This window comes from Dermacentor silvarum, chromosome 6, assembly GCF_013339745.2.
Source record: "Dermacentor silvarum isolate Dsil-2018 chromosome 6, BIME_Dsil_1.4, whole genome shotgun sequence".
Taxonomy (NCBI): Eukaryota; Metazoa; Arthropoda; class Arachnida; order Ixodida; family Ixodidae; genus Dermacentor; species Dermacentor silvarum.
In genome coordinates, this window is record NC_051159.1 from 125,488,575 (window position 1) to 125,507,022 (window position 18,448).

An 18,448-nucleotide genomic window follows, 5' to 3' on the forward strand; every position below is an offset into this window, starting at 1 on the left:
GTGCTTGCAACACCACTGATGCTACCATGACATCCTGGGTATAAGCTGTATACGTTGACCATGAATAGTTCCATGCAGAAACTTTAAAAATTCACGCTTCTGTGGATGGACAATTCTCACACATGCTGTGGAAAGCCATCATTTCAGTAATACTGCTTTGCCACATTCAGCATTTGCTGCTAAATCGCAAAATATTACTAAAATTTATGTCGCAACGGTAACTCAAAAAGAATTCCAAGTAGCATTACAGTTTAAGAAACAAAAAAAAGAAAATCCTGCATTTCCCGAACAGCAGCTTGCAATAGCGCTGGCGCTGCCAGCATTTCTCATGGTCTGTCCAGCGCCAGAACCCTCTAACCGGAAGTCGTCTGCGTGCTGCGCAAGAAGTTAGGCCGGGCTGGAGAGTTTTGCAACTGATTAAGGTTCTGTAAACGTTGGTATCAGTGGCGTGAGCTCAGCGCACTGGTTGTGGCAAGAATCGCTGGGCTTCCCAGCACCCATCATGATTACAAGCCAATGTGAGCGAGATGCAGTCAGCTAGTTCAATCAAGTTTATTGGCACAAAAGCAACTTAGGTTGTGCTCCGCCAGCCACAATAAGATGCAATCAGTATGCAACAAGGTCCACATCAAAGTCTGGCTATCAGCTGCACTTGATTTGCCTTGTCGAATGTAGGCTTACAGGTTTATTTTCATCACAAGATACCACTGGAAATTTTCTGTACAGTGTCCAATAAAATAAGAGAAGCCGAATACTAAATGCTAGCAAGTATGAAGCCCCCCACTCATATTGCATTGTAGTACATTAGTGAGAGTTAAACCTAAAAAATCAGCAGACTTCAGTGGTTCCTCCAGCTCTGAACTCATTTACAGCAACAGCAGTGGGCTCTCATAGAGGACACCGTCATCTTCATTCAGAACTGTGTATAAACATGCACAGATGCCCGAACAAGACAGAAGCCCACAGGAAGATGAGAGACTTGAAGAGGTCAACAGTGGTCAAACTATTCTGGAGACATAGACCACTTCAAGTCTACCTTGTTTCATACATTCCTTATTTGATTACTGTTGATCATGTAGATATGCCACACCACTCTAAGAGTCTTCCTCGCACGCAAAACACCACACAAATAGCCAAGCTCTAAAGCTGCACGAAGGTGCTAAGCTAGGCTAGTTAGTTTACGTTCAACATGGCCAACAGCGCAAATAATGGGTTTACATTCATCAAGTCCTTCGTGCAGTAGTAGGCACATCCAACTCCCAACTGCAGATTGCAGCAGGACCTAAGTTCCATCTCCAGTGTATCCTCTAAGTCTATAGCCCAGTCCAGTCAGTCTATAGCAAAATATGTGGATACTAACTCACAAATATTTTTGCAGGCTACGTACTCACTAACACCCATGTGCACTACTTGCACCCACAAATACTCACCAACACACACTCGCATTCATAGTCGCTTCCATTCACATTTACCAGCACTCACTCATGCCCATACTCATGTCCACCGCAATCTCACCGGCACTCACTCACATACATACTCTCGTCCACTTGCACTCACCAACAGTCACTCACAATCTTACTCACGTCCACTGAAACTCACCATCTGTGACTTTCATTCATACTCGCGTTGCAGCGGACAGGACAGCAGACAGTTGTCCAGCAACCTTGGGCTCTGCCCCCCCCCCCCCCTTTCGTAGTGAGGTTATAATAAACGGGCTCTAGCGAAGCAGATGCTAGGTGTGTCACAGCGTGACTGGTCTCCTGTGTCTGGTGTGCGATTCCTAACTTGTATAGCTTAGGAAAAGTGTCGGCTACATGCGTCAAGTGGTACACATTTCTGTTCACACTCAGATCCATTCTAATTCACCATACCCACGTACACTCGCACCTCTCGTCACTCGCTAACACCATATCTCACGTCTGTGAAATGCGCAGGGGGCGAGTATAAGTTAGTGTACTTGAGTGAGTATGCCTACCTATGCTCCAGTCCCAGTGGTGGTCAGCATTATTTTTTTTTCTTTTTGTCTTATGGCAAGGGCAAAGCTGATGATGACTAGGTGGCCTGACAATGACAGGATAAGGATGACTTGACGGCGCCGTAACAGAAGGTATGGACAGACACAGCGAACCCAGTTTTGCACCTTTAACTGCCGTCACAGTAAAGTTAAACCACAATGTGCAGGGATAGAAAACTGCATGCCCAGCTTTCACAGTTAGTCCTTCCAACACTTAGCACACATTCTCAAACAATCCTCGACTCAAAGCTTATTCTGCACTACACGAAGTTGAGCACAGTGGTGCTCCTCAACTGATGAAGATGCTACATTTCTCAAGAATTGCCATGGGTGATCATGAAGCACAGTGATCACTTCTGTCGATGGGAGGCATTGCTATCTACTTTTTTGAGTCGAGGTGGAGTGTTGAGTAGAGAAACACTCAAGAATATGGGGGTTAATCTTCCTTCAAATTGGCCCAGATGAAGAAATTTTCTGGCACACGTATGCACATTGCCTTTCACAATCCTTTACCATTGCATTCTTTAACTGTCACTGACTACAGAAAAGGAGAGGTTACTAAAAGCAAGCAAGGGACTATCAATTACACAGTACCAGATGAAATACACTAAAGAACTCACTCAAGCCAAGGCTTTAGGCACTTCTCCTTGTAGCTGTCAATCACCCACTCCTTGGTGACGATCTTGCCACCGGCTGCTTTCACTTGGCCATACTTCGGTGTGTTCAGAAAGGCACACCTGGATGAGAATTCACAAGGAATGGTGCTAACTGCCCAGGTATGCAACAGCCAGCTAATCATACTACTCCCTCTAACTGTAGGGGTTAGAGCATGATTAGCTGAACCAAGGTAAGAATTGCAAATTCCCATGTGTAACCAAGCAAAATGCTTCTGGCATGTGTAAACCAAGTACACTGGGCAGCAAGTGACGAAATGCGTTGCTACACAGCTCACTCAGCATACCTTCTTCTATGTTTACCCCCCCAATCCCATAGTCATGACATGGAAATCAAAACCGAAAAGCCTGGAATCAATCGAAACACCTGCAACTAAGTCTTCTTCTTGCTGGTTTTTCCCAGACAAGTGAAAGACCACTGTACACATGGCAGTTGTCATACCACTCGTGAACTTAGTTTTGTCCACGCCTGTACTAATGCTTCCAATTATCAGCTGTAATAATTGCCACCTATGCCACATGTGCAGGTTAACTTTCTGCAATAACATGTCGCTATAACCTGTCACAATGGCTTGTTATTATGATTACACTATTGCTATGGTAACCTTACACATAGCTTGAAGTTCTGCATTCTTGCTGCAATACTACCTAAACCAGATTTTTTTGTAGTGTGACCAATGTACCGGTACCACTGTACGCATCTGTACAACGCATACAACAGGACCAGTAAAGAAAAATGTGCACACTCAAGTAATGTTCCAAGGCCGGGTCATCTGTATGAAGTTTTAGGTTTTCATTGTTTCTTTTTGTTTTAAATAACTTACACAAGGTGAGTGCAGGAGCGGTCCCAGTCTGCTTTGTACTTGGCCCCCATCTCTAGTGCTTTGTCTCGAATTTGAGAACGAAGTGGATTCTGGAAGCCGCTGAGCACAAACACAACACCTCTCATGAGCTCTTCAAACTTCTTTGGAGGCTTCGTTTTCTTCTTTTCTGAGGAAAAATAAAGGAATAGAAAACAGTGATTCACACTCGTTGTCTCAAGTACTGATACAGGGTATCTAAAGCTGACAGGATACCTCCAGAAGAAGGTCACACAATGTTAACTTCAGAAGCTGTACTTTTCTCATGCTTTAGTATTACGAGAGTGAAGAAATTAATTTCAGTGTGTATATAATACTAATAACTATGTCACATAAAGTGGCACAAGGTGCAAAGAGAAATGATTGCATGGAAAGGTTAACACAATGTGTTCCAAGATTGTATGCAATCACAATGACATGAATTTTTATAGCTTTTCTCACGCTTATGTCATCTATCAGCTGTTTCTTCGAGCCACACAACTTTTTAGTCCTCAAATGTGCCCCAGTTTTGAATCTTCAGCTTTATTATTATGTGTCATTACACTGAAACACAGCACAAAAATTGGAAAGCATTGCAGGTATCATTACAAATCTGCACAGCAAAAACTAAATATCAATCAAAACACAGCAAGTGCCGCCACCTATCCTTGTACTAGCTGAGGTTCTAGCCCTCTCAAAACTAGCAGATCGTTGAAGAACTTGCATAGCAAGGGTCTCAACTCTGGCAGACTTAATGCCTTGAGGTAGCATGCAAGGGTCTATATTGGCCAGTTGCCTGCCCTTTAGCTCATGTACCATGTGGTTGACAGCATGTTCTACATCAGCTGCCATGGCCGTGAGTGGCGCTGGTAAACACTCCCAGGGCTAGATCTAGTAAACATGCACAAATACCCAAGAAAATCAACAGGTGACAGCCCCCATTGCCGCTGAATTGGCAGAGCATCACACCCCCCCACCGCCGACAAGTTGTCTTTTCATATATGTACTGTATTTTCATTTTTTTCTTTTCCTTATTAGTATGTCTGCACCTTAATGAACACCAAGAGTTAATTTCCCCTATGCTTCCCTCAGCTTCAATGTCTGTCGGCTTCATGTGGTTGTGATGTAACTACCATAAAACCAAGCGCTTCAGTTCCCCTTATTAAAATAGCTTTTTGAAGAAGGGCCACTTTCGCCGAAGTGTTTGTGCAACCTGTAGTGTAATGTTCGAGTGCAGCAAGGGGCAAGTTTTCCCATTAACACACTTTTGCTACCACATGCCATCACACAAGCAATGCAAATTGTACACTCAAGTGAACTAAAAAAGTTTCAAACTTTGCTTCAACAGTGCAGCTCTGCAACAACTCAAGGTAGAAAATGTAAACGCTTAAAAGGGGCCCTGAACCACCCTTTGAGCTCGGTGGAAACACACAGTCCGCAAATAACATACGCTGCTGTGAACATCCCAGCCTAATTTTGCAGTCGCGCGCAGTGCATGGAGCTTGAAAGCGAAGCACGAAGTAACCTTTTCTTCACACGCCCTCTTTTCAAAGAGAGGCCTTCTCCTCACCCATTTCGAAGCTGCTGGCGACCGCCATATGTCGTCATATAGCAGATTCCTATTGGTGGCTGCTATTGGCCGATAGTTGACATTAATCAAGAAGGGCATTTGGATCAGAGTGCTCCTTCCTACTGTTACAGTGTACTAATTGATGCAGTTAGCTAAACAAGCTAAAGTAAGCGAAAATCTGTGTTTCAAATTTAGATAAGAACTATGCACTTCCAGAAGAGGCCGACTATTGTCTGCTCACACTTGGCCACGCCCGGCCATGTAGGAATGAAACTTTGGCCCCATTGCTTATTGGTGTCGTAGCCGTCGGGTCTCGCTAATTTCAATTAGTTTTGAACACTCAACTTGCCTCGAACCATGCGAAACTTAAGCCCAGACCACATGTACTTTACACTTGCCGTGCCTCACAAGGAATGGCGATTAGCATCTTAAGAGATGCACACTGTGCACTGTACACACTCACTCGCAGCCAATGTTGCTCCCAGCCACTCCTGGCTGACACCATGGCAGAAATTGCTTGTTATTGCTATTGATAACTATTCATTACTTATCAAAATGCGCGATTTGGATTTGTCTACTATCACTACAGGAAAAAGCAGGTCTAGTCCGCATCACGTAGCACAGCCAGACTGGAGTCCACAAGTGCAAGCTTGCACTCCAGCCCTCCAGTGGACATAGCAAGAGCACTACACCTACGCATAGCTGCATCTGCTGCCTAGTGTAGATACCACAGCCACCACGGGGTACTGCCACGACCCCTTTAGCCGTCGAGATATGTTGCGACTGATTGGTCTCTGTGGGTGACATGGCTCAGGGGCATGAGGACGTGAGCTGGCCCAAGCACCCGCATCTGACTAGGACAGGTTGTCTGCTTCTGGAGTTGCACAGCTTCGAGGTGGGTCGCCTCATGGTTAGAGCTCATTACGTTAGGAATATCTTCAACATGAGTCCAGAGTGCAGCATCCATCACTGAGCCGATGTGCGCGCTGCCAACGTACTCACACAAGCTAATACAACGTTTCGTTGAAGCCTTGGAAATTATCTGATTGCTATAGAGATAACTGTGAAAGGAAATGGTGCTACTCATGCCACTTGGTATGAGAAAAAACAGACACATGCAGCTATCTAATACACTGTAGCACAGATGAGTGATGACTGATGTTACTATAGTAACAGCAACTGGATGTATGTGTTGCCAACAGCACCCATCAATTTCCGCTGATAGAAGAAACACAACAATGAAGCCAGGCAATGTAACGCCGTAGGCAGGGTTCTGCAACCAGTGCTGCCCTACTCCTTCGGAACGGAGAACATTAAGGAGGAATGAGAAAGATATATGTTGCGCTTGTGGTATCTATGCTCGCACCATGTCTTTTTTTTTTTTATTATTTCGGTAATACATTCTTGGGAAGCGCAATACTCATCCCAAAACATCTTGGAGGCTTCAAAGAAAAATGGTTCAGGGCCACTTAAAGCGCAATGTGGTACTGCAGATAATACTCAAAGTTTGCATTGAGGTCTGGCTTCACGGCAATGTGCTTTCACAGCAATGAGGAGTGAATTTTACACACAAATTTTTCTCTAAAGTTTGGCTTCATAGAAATGTGTTCCGTCATTGCTGTGAGACCAAACCTACAGGCAAAGCTTCCATTGCTGTGAAGCCAAACTCTAGAACAATGATAAGCAAGCTCCTCATTGCCACAAAGCTGCTCTGCACTTCAACAGAGAGAAGGCAATAAAAGCAGTGATGAATGAACATGCAAAACAAGTCTATTTCAGGAGCTGTGCTTTATGCTAACAATTCTTTTGGGGCTGCTTTAACAAATATCTTAACCTCGTTGTACTATACGGTTACCTGCACAAGACAGAAAATTGCAAATTGTGTGCAGTTATGATTGCAAGAACTTCCAGAAGGTGGAAGTTCTTGCAAGGAAATCCAGTATATAAAATTGCCCTCACTAAAACTCAAAGCACAAATATCATCGAGGTGAATATAGCAGCAGCATCATATGGCTCATGAAACAGCACAGAAGAAAATTTCCCAATACAAAAGTTTCATTCCTTGGCTTCTGTCAATGCACTCTAAGATTATGCAGCATAAAAATAATGCTGGCAAGACTACGCTGGCCCATAAATTTCTTCGTCAAATTCATGTGCAGTCAATCAGTACACCATGAAAATGACATCGGAAAGAAGCAAAACTTGCCTAAATGTAGCCATACCCAAGCCTATAAAGAACATATTATGATTTTACCCATGTACAAGCTATGCAGCCCTCGCTTTGCGAGGTCACAGGCACGATCTTCTCGTGAAGCAATCAATAAGCACAGCTTAGCTGTATCAAGCTGTAAGGAGCCATTAATAGGTATTTGCCAGTGTAATTCACTTCAAACTGTACTTAATGGATATACTATACAGATTTATTTTGCAAGGACACATGCTAACATTTGTTCAAAAAGCAAAAAAAGAAAAAAAAACCATAAGTCTCAACTGTGTGTGACTGTGTCCTAGCAAAACAGCTGTGTCCCAACTTCCCATGCCATGTCCAAGCATAAAAGGGTGCTACTATTCCACGAGTCTAGTGTCATCGTTTCAAGATTCACCCAGGACATTGATACATGCCAAATAGTAAATGCAACCTTACTCTGAGCTTTTGGTGTCTGAGGTTTTTGCATCTCCCTTGGCTTTGTCTTTTCGACGGTGGGTTTCTTCTTTGCCTCAGGTGTTGCGGCAGGCTTTGGAGCTGCTTGCACGGTGGAAGCCTTCTGCGGTTTTTGCGGGGTCAATGAGGAAGAACTTTCTTCTCGTTCTTCTGTGGTCTCCTTCCACTGTCAACAACATGTTTTGAGTGAAAAAAGCAATACAGCTTGTCTACAGTCAGACATTAACTAATAGAATGCAGGTTGTCATTTTTCTTGCCTTTGAGCTCTACATTTTGTCACAGAATATGTTTCCCATATTGCAGCAGTATTAACCACCATCATCCGCTTGATTTAAGTTCACTGCAGGACGGTGATATGGCGATAGGTTGCACAGGCGCACCTGTCAGTGGCTATGTTCTTTCCTGAGGTCCCCAAGGCGCTTCCCGTGAATTGCCTATTCTTATCCACCATATAGACATCATTACACCTGCACCAAAGCCACGATCATTCGTAGACCGGTCTTCACACTTTCCAAAAAGGAAGACGAACTCTTGTGGCACAGCGCAGCATCAACCATATCTCAAGTCGTGACAGCGCAGTTAGCTTCCATGCAACAAAAAGTGATCAAGGTATGCGCTAACCAAGAGGCATAAGACGAGCCACTAGAGCTTGAGTAGCCAGTCTCAACATTTGGCTCCATTGAGACTGGTTTGGGGATACGTCGAAACATTTTAACCCTTCAAATGTTTTATGCGGGTGCATGTTAATGAGGCTTCACTGCAGCAATGTTTCACATGCTTTCTAGTTTGGTCTCCAAGGCAGAGCATATTGTTCCTGCAAAATTCTTCAGAGGAAATGTAAACAAATAGGAGAGGGCCATGATATTCCGCGTTATAAACATTGAATGCAAACAGGATGCAATGCACTGTGCCACTCGTGGACATATTCAGTATATCCAACACGACAATTTGGCCACACAACTCAAAGGGGTTATCAAACTCACCACTTTACAGTACAGCTCCAACAGAACATTAAAGGGGCCCTGAACCCCCCTCGGATTTGGTGAAATAACATAGTCCGCGGGTAGCATACGTTGTTGTGAACATCTCAGCCAAGTTCTGCTGTCGTACGCGGTCCGTGGAGCTCGCAAGCGGAGCGCAAAGTCACCTTTTTCTCAAACGCTCTCGTTTCAAAAACCCAATGATTCTCGCTCTTTTCTGTGCCCTTAATCTCATCATAACGTGCACTCCAATATACAGCTGCTATTGGTCGCTGCGGTCGGCTACACCACGGCCGCCACGAGTCCAGCGGCTAAGCACACTGCGGCTCTCTGAGGACAGCCGCGTTTGGCTTACGTTTAGCGTGGCGTAGGCACCAAATCGGAAATTTTAACTGCGCGCCACAGTGATGTCTCCGGCGTAGCCTTCGCAGTGCAAGGCTTTGGAGGAGGAAGGGGAGCACAATGAAGGCCGTGTTTGATTGCCGATAACTCCGCTTCTGCTGAACGCATTGAAGTACTTTTTGCGGCAAAGTGATTCTGAAATAGCCTATTTTCACTTCAAATGTCTTTCTCTACTTTGATAAAAAGTGGTTCAGGGCCTCTATAACTGTATTTAGATGGTCATAACATACTAAAGACGGCTGGTTAGCCAATGAGTGCAAGGGTTATTAATTTTTTTTTTCTTAATTCAGCTGCGTCCATAAATAACAGTGATCTATAACGTTTATAAATCCATAATCTGACAGTTTGAATGAGGTACCTCGATGTGATGCACAGCAGCTTCTTTTTTCTTCTTCTTCTTCCTCCGGCAAATCTTACCATTGTAAATAATTAAATTTTGGGCTTTAGCATTGTCCCAAAACTGTACAATGGATTAAGAGGGACACACGCAGTGCACGACTGCAGCCTGATTGCAGCAATGCTTTGTATTAATTTTGACCCCCTGGAGTTCTTTAACATGAACCCAAAGCTTGGTACACAAGCATTTTTTTGCATTCTGCAGTGGCCAGGAATCAAATTCGTGACCTCATGCTCAACAGTGCAATGCCATCGTCACTGAGGCACCCCCCCACAAGTAATCCCATAATTTTCACTGAAATGCGATGCTTTACCAGCCAACCATCCAGCATGAGCAAAACAATATGACACCATAAAAGAATTTTCTCATTTGTTTTCTGGTTCTGAGTGCTGCACAAACACAACAAAGGCATATCAGGAAGACTGTTTATGATAGACACATGCTTTAGTGATTCAGGAGCTATGGCATACTATGGATGGCTATGAGATAGTGCGTCAATATAGGACCATATTCTGATGGACATGGCACATAAAATTGTAGTAAGGCATATTTAGTAAAAAAAATATGAACCTTCCATTAACTAGTGCCACACCTTGCATGTACCACCACAACAGCCACTTGCAATTTATCTCTAAAAGACACAAAGTAAGCTTACGCTGCTGGCAGGCTTTGATGGCTTCAGAGTTTTCTCTTCTGCAGTTCGAAGTGCTGTAGCTGCATAGGAGGCCGCCTTTATCGCAGCAGGGCCTGTACAACAGTCAAGCATTCGATAAGTGGAACAGACAAGAAACTTCCTTTTATGCACAGCCAACAAAGAAAATAAGAAAACTGCAGGACTGATCGAAAAGTAAAAACTCAAGGACATTTGCTTGATCCATGAAGGCGCATAATACTGAAATAAAATTTTTTTTTCAAGTCTGGACTTACTGGTCGAAGAATCAACAGATGCTTTTTCTTTTCTCTTGGCAAACCACGCGCCGACAGCAAGATCGGTTTCATCTTCTTCCTCCTTTAACTGGAAATTCCCAAAGGAAGCCTTTGGTGAAGGCTCGGCCTGAAAGGCAATAAAGCTTCTTCAGTGGTAGCACTTCAGTTTCTGGACTTTGCTATCATATCAAAGTAAATTACATGAAAGTAAGCGTATTGCAATCTCCTCTTTTTTAAAAGAATCGTGATTAAACAACAATATGCTAAGTCAAAACAGTGATGAAATTAAATAGTGTTTTGGCTCTAGCTGTGTCTCGGTCTCAGCGTGTCTTTGTTTCCACTTCAATACCACGACTATTTACCACCTAGCCCAGCTGTCCACCCTTCTGCTCTTATGTGAGCCTTGTTGCTTCCATCATGTAGGATCTGAAACAATATTTAGTTTTTTACCAATCTTTCTAGCTACATGACCTCATAATTTGGACTTGAGCTGTGGGGTCTCAAGGGCTCTATTGAACAAAGGACAACAACACACAGTAGTGCAGACAAACAAAAAGGCATTTATTGCACCTTGATACATAAAAATGCCAGCTAGCCTAACTACACACTAGAAATGAAACACGCTAAAGAATTGAGGGGGTTCGATTAACAGCGAAAGAATGCCGAGCGAATATATGTTTCCCCCATGCCAGACATTAACACCTAAGTCATTCGCGGGTGCAGTCACACGAACAGAGACACATTCGAGCGATCGAGAAGGCCTCCACTGGTCGGTCCCATGAAGTGCACCTATGAGTGTGTAGTTGGTCCACACATGACGTTGTTTGAAAGCCAAAGAGCACGAACAATCGCACAATCAGACCGTGCACGACGCCATCTTGCAGACAAAGAGCGAGTAGCTAGTTCCTCTCTTCGACTGCGGGACGGCATCAGCACGGACTGACTGAGGACAATACATTCAATACTGTGATCGTATGGTAAGTTTTTTCGACCACTAGATCCCATGTAAACAAGAAAAGGCGTGAGACATGCACAATCGAGAGCAGTAGCCCTTCACTATGACAGCTTCCCTACTGTACTCACCCACTCGTGTCGCATGGACACAGTGGCACACACTCAGTTTCCACTTTCAGTACGGGGCAAATCTTCTTGCAGGACATTGCACTTCGCATTCGTTCGAGTTGCTACATTTGTGTTGGTCAATTTAACAGCTGTGGCAATGGCTTCGAGGAAGCACACGCCTTTGTACCTCAATAAAAAGCTGAATATACTAGAAGTAATTGGGACCCTGAAGAGAAAGTGCATAAACACCGCCAGTGAGCTTGGACTGCCAGTGTCAACAGTCAACGCACACAGCCTGCTCAACATGTGTGACGTGTTGGTGGTCACATGATCTCCTGCAGTTGCGTGGCCAACAATGTGGCAGTTGGCCGAGAAGACTGGAGGCTTGCTGCTAGCAGTATTTTCGCATGTTAAACATTTAGGAGAGCATGCCAACAGTGCCACTGACATCCAGTGATGCAATAGGAGTCTAAGTGATGCAGCAAACACAACATAAGGTTTTCAGGGACTAAGCAGATAAAATAGTCGTTCACGAAGACAGAGGAAGCCTGGGAAGGTCATGGTTTCAGGGTACATCAAAAAGTTGCCGGCCCACTTTGTGGTCACTATCAAACAAAGATCCCAAGGCAAAGGGTATGCTTTTGGCCCTTCACATCAGCTGCTCTGGAAGACTAACATAACAAGTTACGAATCTTCATCGAAACTAAAAAAGACGTGATTGAAAAGCATCTTTGCCAGGTAATATAACCCCTCAGCCAGTTCCTTCGATAATAAACCTGCCTCAATGTCACATCATGCCTACTAGTATAGTAGAGCCTCGTTGATATCATCCCGTTTCGTACAATTTCATAGCGACAACGCTTGCGATCGAGAATGCAAGAAATTAAATTACTCTTTACTGGTTAATGCGTTCCCGGAACACACAATCTTTCGGCACCAACATTCAGTATATCGCCAAACTGCGATCATATGATACATTTTCCTGCCCATAGACCCCATTTAAACAAGAAAAGATGCGAGGCACACGCAATCAAGAGCAGTAGGAACCCGCACCAGCAGCTTCCTTGCAGTACTCGCCCACCCATGCCATGTAAAAATGCCAGAACACACAAGGTTTTCTATTCCGGTACCAGCAAATCTCCTCGCGAGTCGTCGCACGTTGCCATTCACAGCTATCGCTGCCAACCATTGCGACAAGAATCTTTACCTGTCTGTTTCACAGCCTGTGTGGCATCGTAAGCGTGCTGCATGCTTTCAATAGACAATAACTCAAGCACACTGCCGTTTCCTGCCTTAGGCGGCACAAAGTGAGCATCATGTTTTGCTCTAGCGCCACTATAGCATCGCATTTCAACATTACCCAATATCTTGATTTCATTTCAGTTTCCCATCGTCGTCTTAAAATGACAGTGCACGTCTCGGGTCGCTAAGGCCCCACGAGCTCGACGCATGTCAGCATCTCATGTCGAAACGATTCTCGCCGAGTACTCACAACGAAACCTACCCGCCAAAATGCTTGCCAAAGCCGCAAAAATGATAACGCACATATCAGGCCACTCGGGCCCCACTGATCAGCACGCGTCGGCATCTCGTGCTGCAACAATTCTGACAACACTTCATAAATAGATGTCGCCTGCTTCAACACTTCATAAATAGATAGCCTGCCGATTTTCTGGTGGCTTCGGATCGTAGGTTTTCCCAATTAGTATGTTTTTTCTTGTGTTTCTTTCTAAAATGTATGAGTGACATTCTACTATTTCTCCTCACTGTAGTCTCACACCCACGGCCATAGCTTTACTGGTGACCTCATCTTGTCTAAAGAAAGATTAGTTACCCCCGAATTCTAGAATGTTGCTACGCTCAAACACTCCACCCGGATCAAGAAAGTGGTTTATGGCACTGTCCTTTAACTAAAACAGTCACTTCGCTTCAATGACACCCTGCACCAATTCTTGTGCAAAAATCTTGGAACAAAGTATTCTCAGTGTTTACCCAAATGTGCTAAAATGGAGGTGTGTTTCTAGAGAAACTTCTTGTCGTGAGAATCATCAAGCAGCATTACTAATGCACAGTGTCTTCTTCAGTCGGGAGGAGGTGCTGTGTTCTGCACAGTAAAGCCGAAGAAGAGCTTTTTGTCGAGGACCATAAGTGAATGTGGGGTTTAGCCCTTCCGCAGGCCGACTAATTGCACTAACTAGCTAACACCCGTAAAAATGGTCAAAAAGTTTAATTTTGGGCAATCCCTTCCTTAGCATTTGTTTATGTTTCACACACATAAAGATGTCTAGCTTGAAAGAAATGAGAGAGAGAGAGAGAGAGAGGTCATAAGGGAAAGGCAGGGAGGTTAACCAGGCTGAGCCCGGTAGGCTACCCTGCACTGGGGAAGGGGGAGAAGGGATTGAAAGAGGAGAAGGAAGAGAGAAGAAATGAGCAAGCCTGAACAACTACCTTTGAAGTCATCTCTTCAGGTGAGTGCAATTTGATGAAAGCAAGGCCATACTGGATACTCTGCAAGTAAAAACAAAATAGAAGAACATAGTAAACCTTGCACATAATTGATACATGGGCCGGTATAATGTAGCAATTCCTTCTGCTTGATTCTAAGCCACTCTTATCATCAATCATTCACGGTCGACTAATCACACTGATAGTGGGTGCGGAGCCCACTCTGACCGCTGATGAACCACGACAAGGAATCACAAGGAAATAGAATCGTTACATTATCCCAGCCATGGACACATCTAGGCTGAAAGTGAAACCCCAATGTGAGTTCCACAACAACCGCGCAACTAGCATCTCAATCAAGTCATCACAGGCATAGCAGGTGCTGTAAACATTTACTTGGAAACAGTTCCACTGTGCTACAACCCTTTTTTCGTTTACAGCTAATTTTGTATACATCTACATCATCATCTTCTCCTGCATGCCCATAGCAGGATGCTGATTTCTCCCAGAAATCAGCAGTTAACCTTGTCCTGTGTCAGCCAACTCCCTCCTATGCTTGCAAATTTTCTAATTTTATCACTCCAGTTTATACTCTGCCACCCTCAACTGCATTTATCTCCGTTTGCCCTATCTTATCTCTATCTATCTATTTATCTCTGTTTTATGCACTGTGTGACCTGCCCAACTCCACTTCTCCCTCTTAATCTTAACTACATTATCAGCTACTCATATTTTCTACCTAATTCACCATGCTGCCTTCCTTTGTCGTAAAGTTATGCATATCAATTTCGTCTCCACTGCTCCTTGCAGGGTCCTTGACTTCATTTCAAGTTAATTTGTTATCTTCCCAAGTTTCAGCCTCATAGGTTAGTGATGGCAGAATGCACTGATTATCACACATAATTCAACAAAAATAATCACGAAAGAGCAACCTGCAACATAAAAGAAGGTGCTTTCTTTCAACAAGTTAGTGTTCTCATGTGACAGAACATTCACCATAATTTTGCATTCTTCTCCCATCCATTCAATCAGTATCATTCCGTTTGAGAACTGTACCTCAATAAATGACAATAAATGACAATAAATGACAAAATGGCAATTCTATAACTTACACACAAGACCCTTCAATCTTACCACAAGAATGATATGTGCACAATGATTTCTCAAGCCACACCTTCAGTGACAGGAAGTGTTCTTACAATGTAGCACAGTGGTCACTAAGATTCAATAGAATACTGGTAGTTTATTTGTTTATTATACTGATTTTTGATTACTTCAAGCAGAAACCTGCATCACCCATGGGCAATATTTAAGGGGGCTAAGGTAGCATTGAGTTAAACAGTTAAACGCTGTACAGACACATATTATATGACGAAAAAGAGGACATGTAAAATTTTTAACCGTCAAGCTAAACATGCAAAACTGAGGAGACGTTAGGAGCAATGTTGACCAACAGTTGCGTTGAAACAATTCCACTGGCAAACATTAAATCATAAAAAGGCAGAGGCAGCTATAGCTGCACAAAAATAATACTGGAAAAGTGATGAACTAGAGAGGACCAATAGACAGTAGCTTAGCAGTACTTGTGGCTGGGCTTGTTGGTGCATATTCAGTAAATATATAGGAGCACAACCTCGAACACAGACGAAGAAAGAGGATGGGGCGAGCGCTGTACTGTCAACCAGATTTATTTATTGATACGCGGCAGTGAAATGCACTTTCTAGATTTCTATCTTTAAGTGTGTGTCAATTTTAGTGTATCCCCTTGCGCATGAGTAAAGATGCATGTGTACAAGTGGCCATCATCAAATAAACCTTGTTGACAGTGCAACGCTCGTCCCATCCTCTTTCTTAGTCCGTGTTCCAGGTTGCACTTCTATGTATTTACAGACAGTAGTTTGGTGCCATTTTTTTTAAGTGTACCTCGAAGTGCAAAGCAAAAGACAGGAAGAGAATGATGAAGAAAGGCTAAATAGCCACAGTTCTACAAAGTTGAGCTGTCTGTTGATGTCATTGCTTTGTACTTGAAATGAAACTGCTTGCAATTTTTTATATGCAATCAAACCTGTATATAACAAACTTCAATATAACAAAATTCTCAATATAACAAAGTATTTAATCTTCTACAACTTCTGGTCCATAGAACACCATGTATTTTGAACCTCAAGACAATGAAGTGTGTTCATACACGAGTTCAATATAACGAAATTTCACTGCCACCACAACCAAATACCAAGACAATAAATGGAAACTAGCGTGGACGCAAATGGCCAAATAGTTGAATTACATGTGGTTACCTATGAATGCACCTGTCTAATCACACGCCATGCGACAGCGTTGCCACCGAAGCGGAGCAGTATCTTTGCCAGTAGCAGGAAATTTAACAGGTTATCGCCTCTGAAATTTTGCAGCTTGCACCGCCTGATTTTGGAGGTCATAACTGCCGAGTGTGGCGTCGGTGCAGCATATTATGCATCAATGCATTCCACACCGCATACTACAGTAAACCGTAATTAAGTCGTACTCTCATATCTCGAAATGTCTGATAAGTAGACATTTTCTTCTGGCCCTGGTGTGAACCGATGTGTCTTTCACCTCTTATCGTGAAAAGTTTTGGCACTGGAATCTGGATATCTCGAAATCTTGACTTCATAGATACCAGGGAAAAGGCAACGGGGCAGTGTCGACAGCATCGCTTGCACTGACTTTTCACCCAGCGGCAGGTCACTAGTCGAGCCAGACACTGCGCCAAGCCGCGCTCCCTGCTTATCTTTCGCCCTTCTTTATATCCATCACCGCTAGTGCGCACTTGCTCAGCTGGTCACTGCCACTTTGTTGTCACCTCACGCAGCAGCGGTGAGCTGGGAATCAATGTAATTCCTCTGTCACTGATACATCAATACAATCACAGCATACCAATTGTGACCTTGGGCAAGATGATCAGCGCTTTTGAGCAGGCGCAATCAGCCTGCACGCTGCACTCAAATGAAGCCAGCATGTAAGCCCACAGTATTTTAGCAAGATCGCAGCTCGATAAGGGCGCTCGTTTCATGCTGCCGTAAAAGTGATGCGTACATGCCACATCATTCGTAGGCATCTGCTAAAGACGTGACATTGTGCTCTTCTGCAGTTCAGCTTCGGTGTTAGAAGTGAAATTGTCCAGAATTTAAGATGCAGAAAGTAGTGGCGCCAGCTTTTTGGGTGTCTGAAAACAGTTATGCTCTGATGAATGGTTCCAAATATTGCATCAGGATTATAATAATCTTGACTCTGTGCCAAGCATGGTGTCTTGGCACAGCGCCAGCAATGCCATTGCCCATAGATTTACCGACGTGTCCGGTGCCGATGCATGTGAAAGTGACCGAGAATATTACTGATGGCACTTTGGAAAGGCTCCACGTGGTCTCCGTCTGACCAGCAGGCTTCTATTTTTGTGCTTTCGCTTATCTCGAATCTGCGTTCTCAAATTTTTTTCTGGTTATTAGAGATACGAGTTAACGGGTTTATCGTAGTTCTGTATTCTGAGCGTGCTTTGTGCCAGTGCTCAATTTGGTGTTTGTGTTGTGACCCATTATCCCTGCCTCGTGTGCTGATATCAGTGATAAACATGAGTAGTGGTATAGTACTGAACTACTAAACGCAGGGCGCTCTCGTCGTCATGCGATAAAATCCTCTCGCGCCCCTGGCACTATATGCTGTGGGTGCGAAGGAAAGCCTGCAAGGGTGGGCTGAGAAGGATGGTGGCATGATGCCATGATGCGCACCGTCCTCCTGGGTGCGCAAGGGGGAGGGGGAGCACACATGCAACTAGTGCGCCCCATCTTGGAGGTAATGTGCAGCGGGTGAAAACATTGGCGAGTCAAGATGACTGACAGCATCATCCCACTGCGGACGACACTATCAGCCACGACAGCAGAGTGAACGCGAAAGCTTCACAGGCTTCGCATTGTACCGCCGCTGTAAAGATATCGGTGACATGGCATGAAACCGTATTTTTGGTTGCAGATTCTCAAACTGAACAAAATGAATTCGTTTTTTTCCAATTGCACGACAATTCGGAAAATCTTGCAGCCCATTCCATGCAAAAAAAAAACTGTCAGCGACTGTACTTATTTGCATAAAAGGTACAATTTCAATGTAACGTAATTTCGATATAACTAAGTAAAGTGATGACTTTACCAACTTCGTTATATCAAGGTTTCACTGTATATAGAGCATTTCTTTGACCATACGAAATTTTTAACAACTGCCTGTGGCATGTAGCAGGATTGAGCTGTAGCTGCTTGAGCTGGACTACTCTAAGACATTCTTTGCTTAGAAATCAAAGTGCATCAAGGACTAATTACCAAAATTGCAATAACTAACTTTTAAATCAGTTGCTTTACAGCACATATTGCAAATGATAAGTTGTAATTGGTAAGTTCAAAAGGCACATTTTCTTGGGATGAATTCAGAGGTAGACACCAGTTTTGAGAT

General features: G+C 43.8%; 1 protein-coding gene across 1 annotated transcript in view; it reads right to left on the bottom strand.

Annotated features, from left to right (window-relative positions):
* LOC119455932 (DNA repair protein XRCC1-like) overlaps window positions 1-18,448 on the bottom strand; it is a 100,959-nt gene that overhangs the window by 76,417 nt on the left and 6,094 nt on the right. Inside the window, 6 exon segments of the mRNA XM_037717477.2 lie at window positions 2,635-2,751; window positions 3,513-3,678; window positions 7,742-7,925; window positions 10,194-10,285; window positions 10,466-10,592; window positions 13,976-14,035. Of these exon segments, the coding sequence (XP_037573405.1) occupies window positions 2,635-2,751; window positions 3,513-3,678; window positions 7,742-7,925; window positions 10,194-10,285; window positions 10,466-10,592; window positions 13,976-14,035 (746 nt within the window).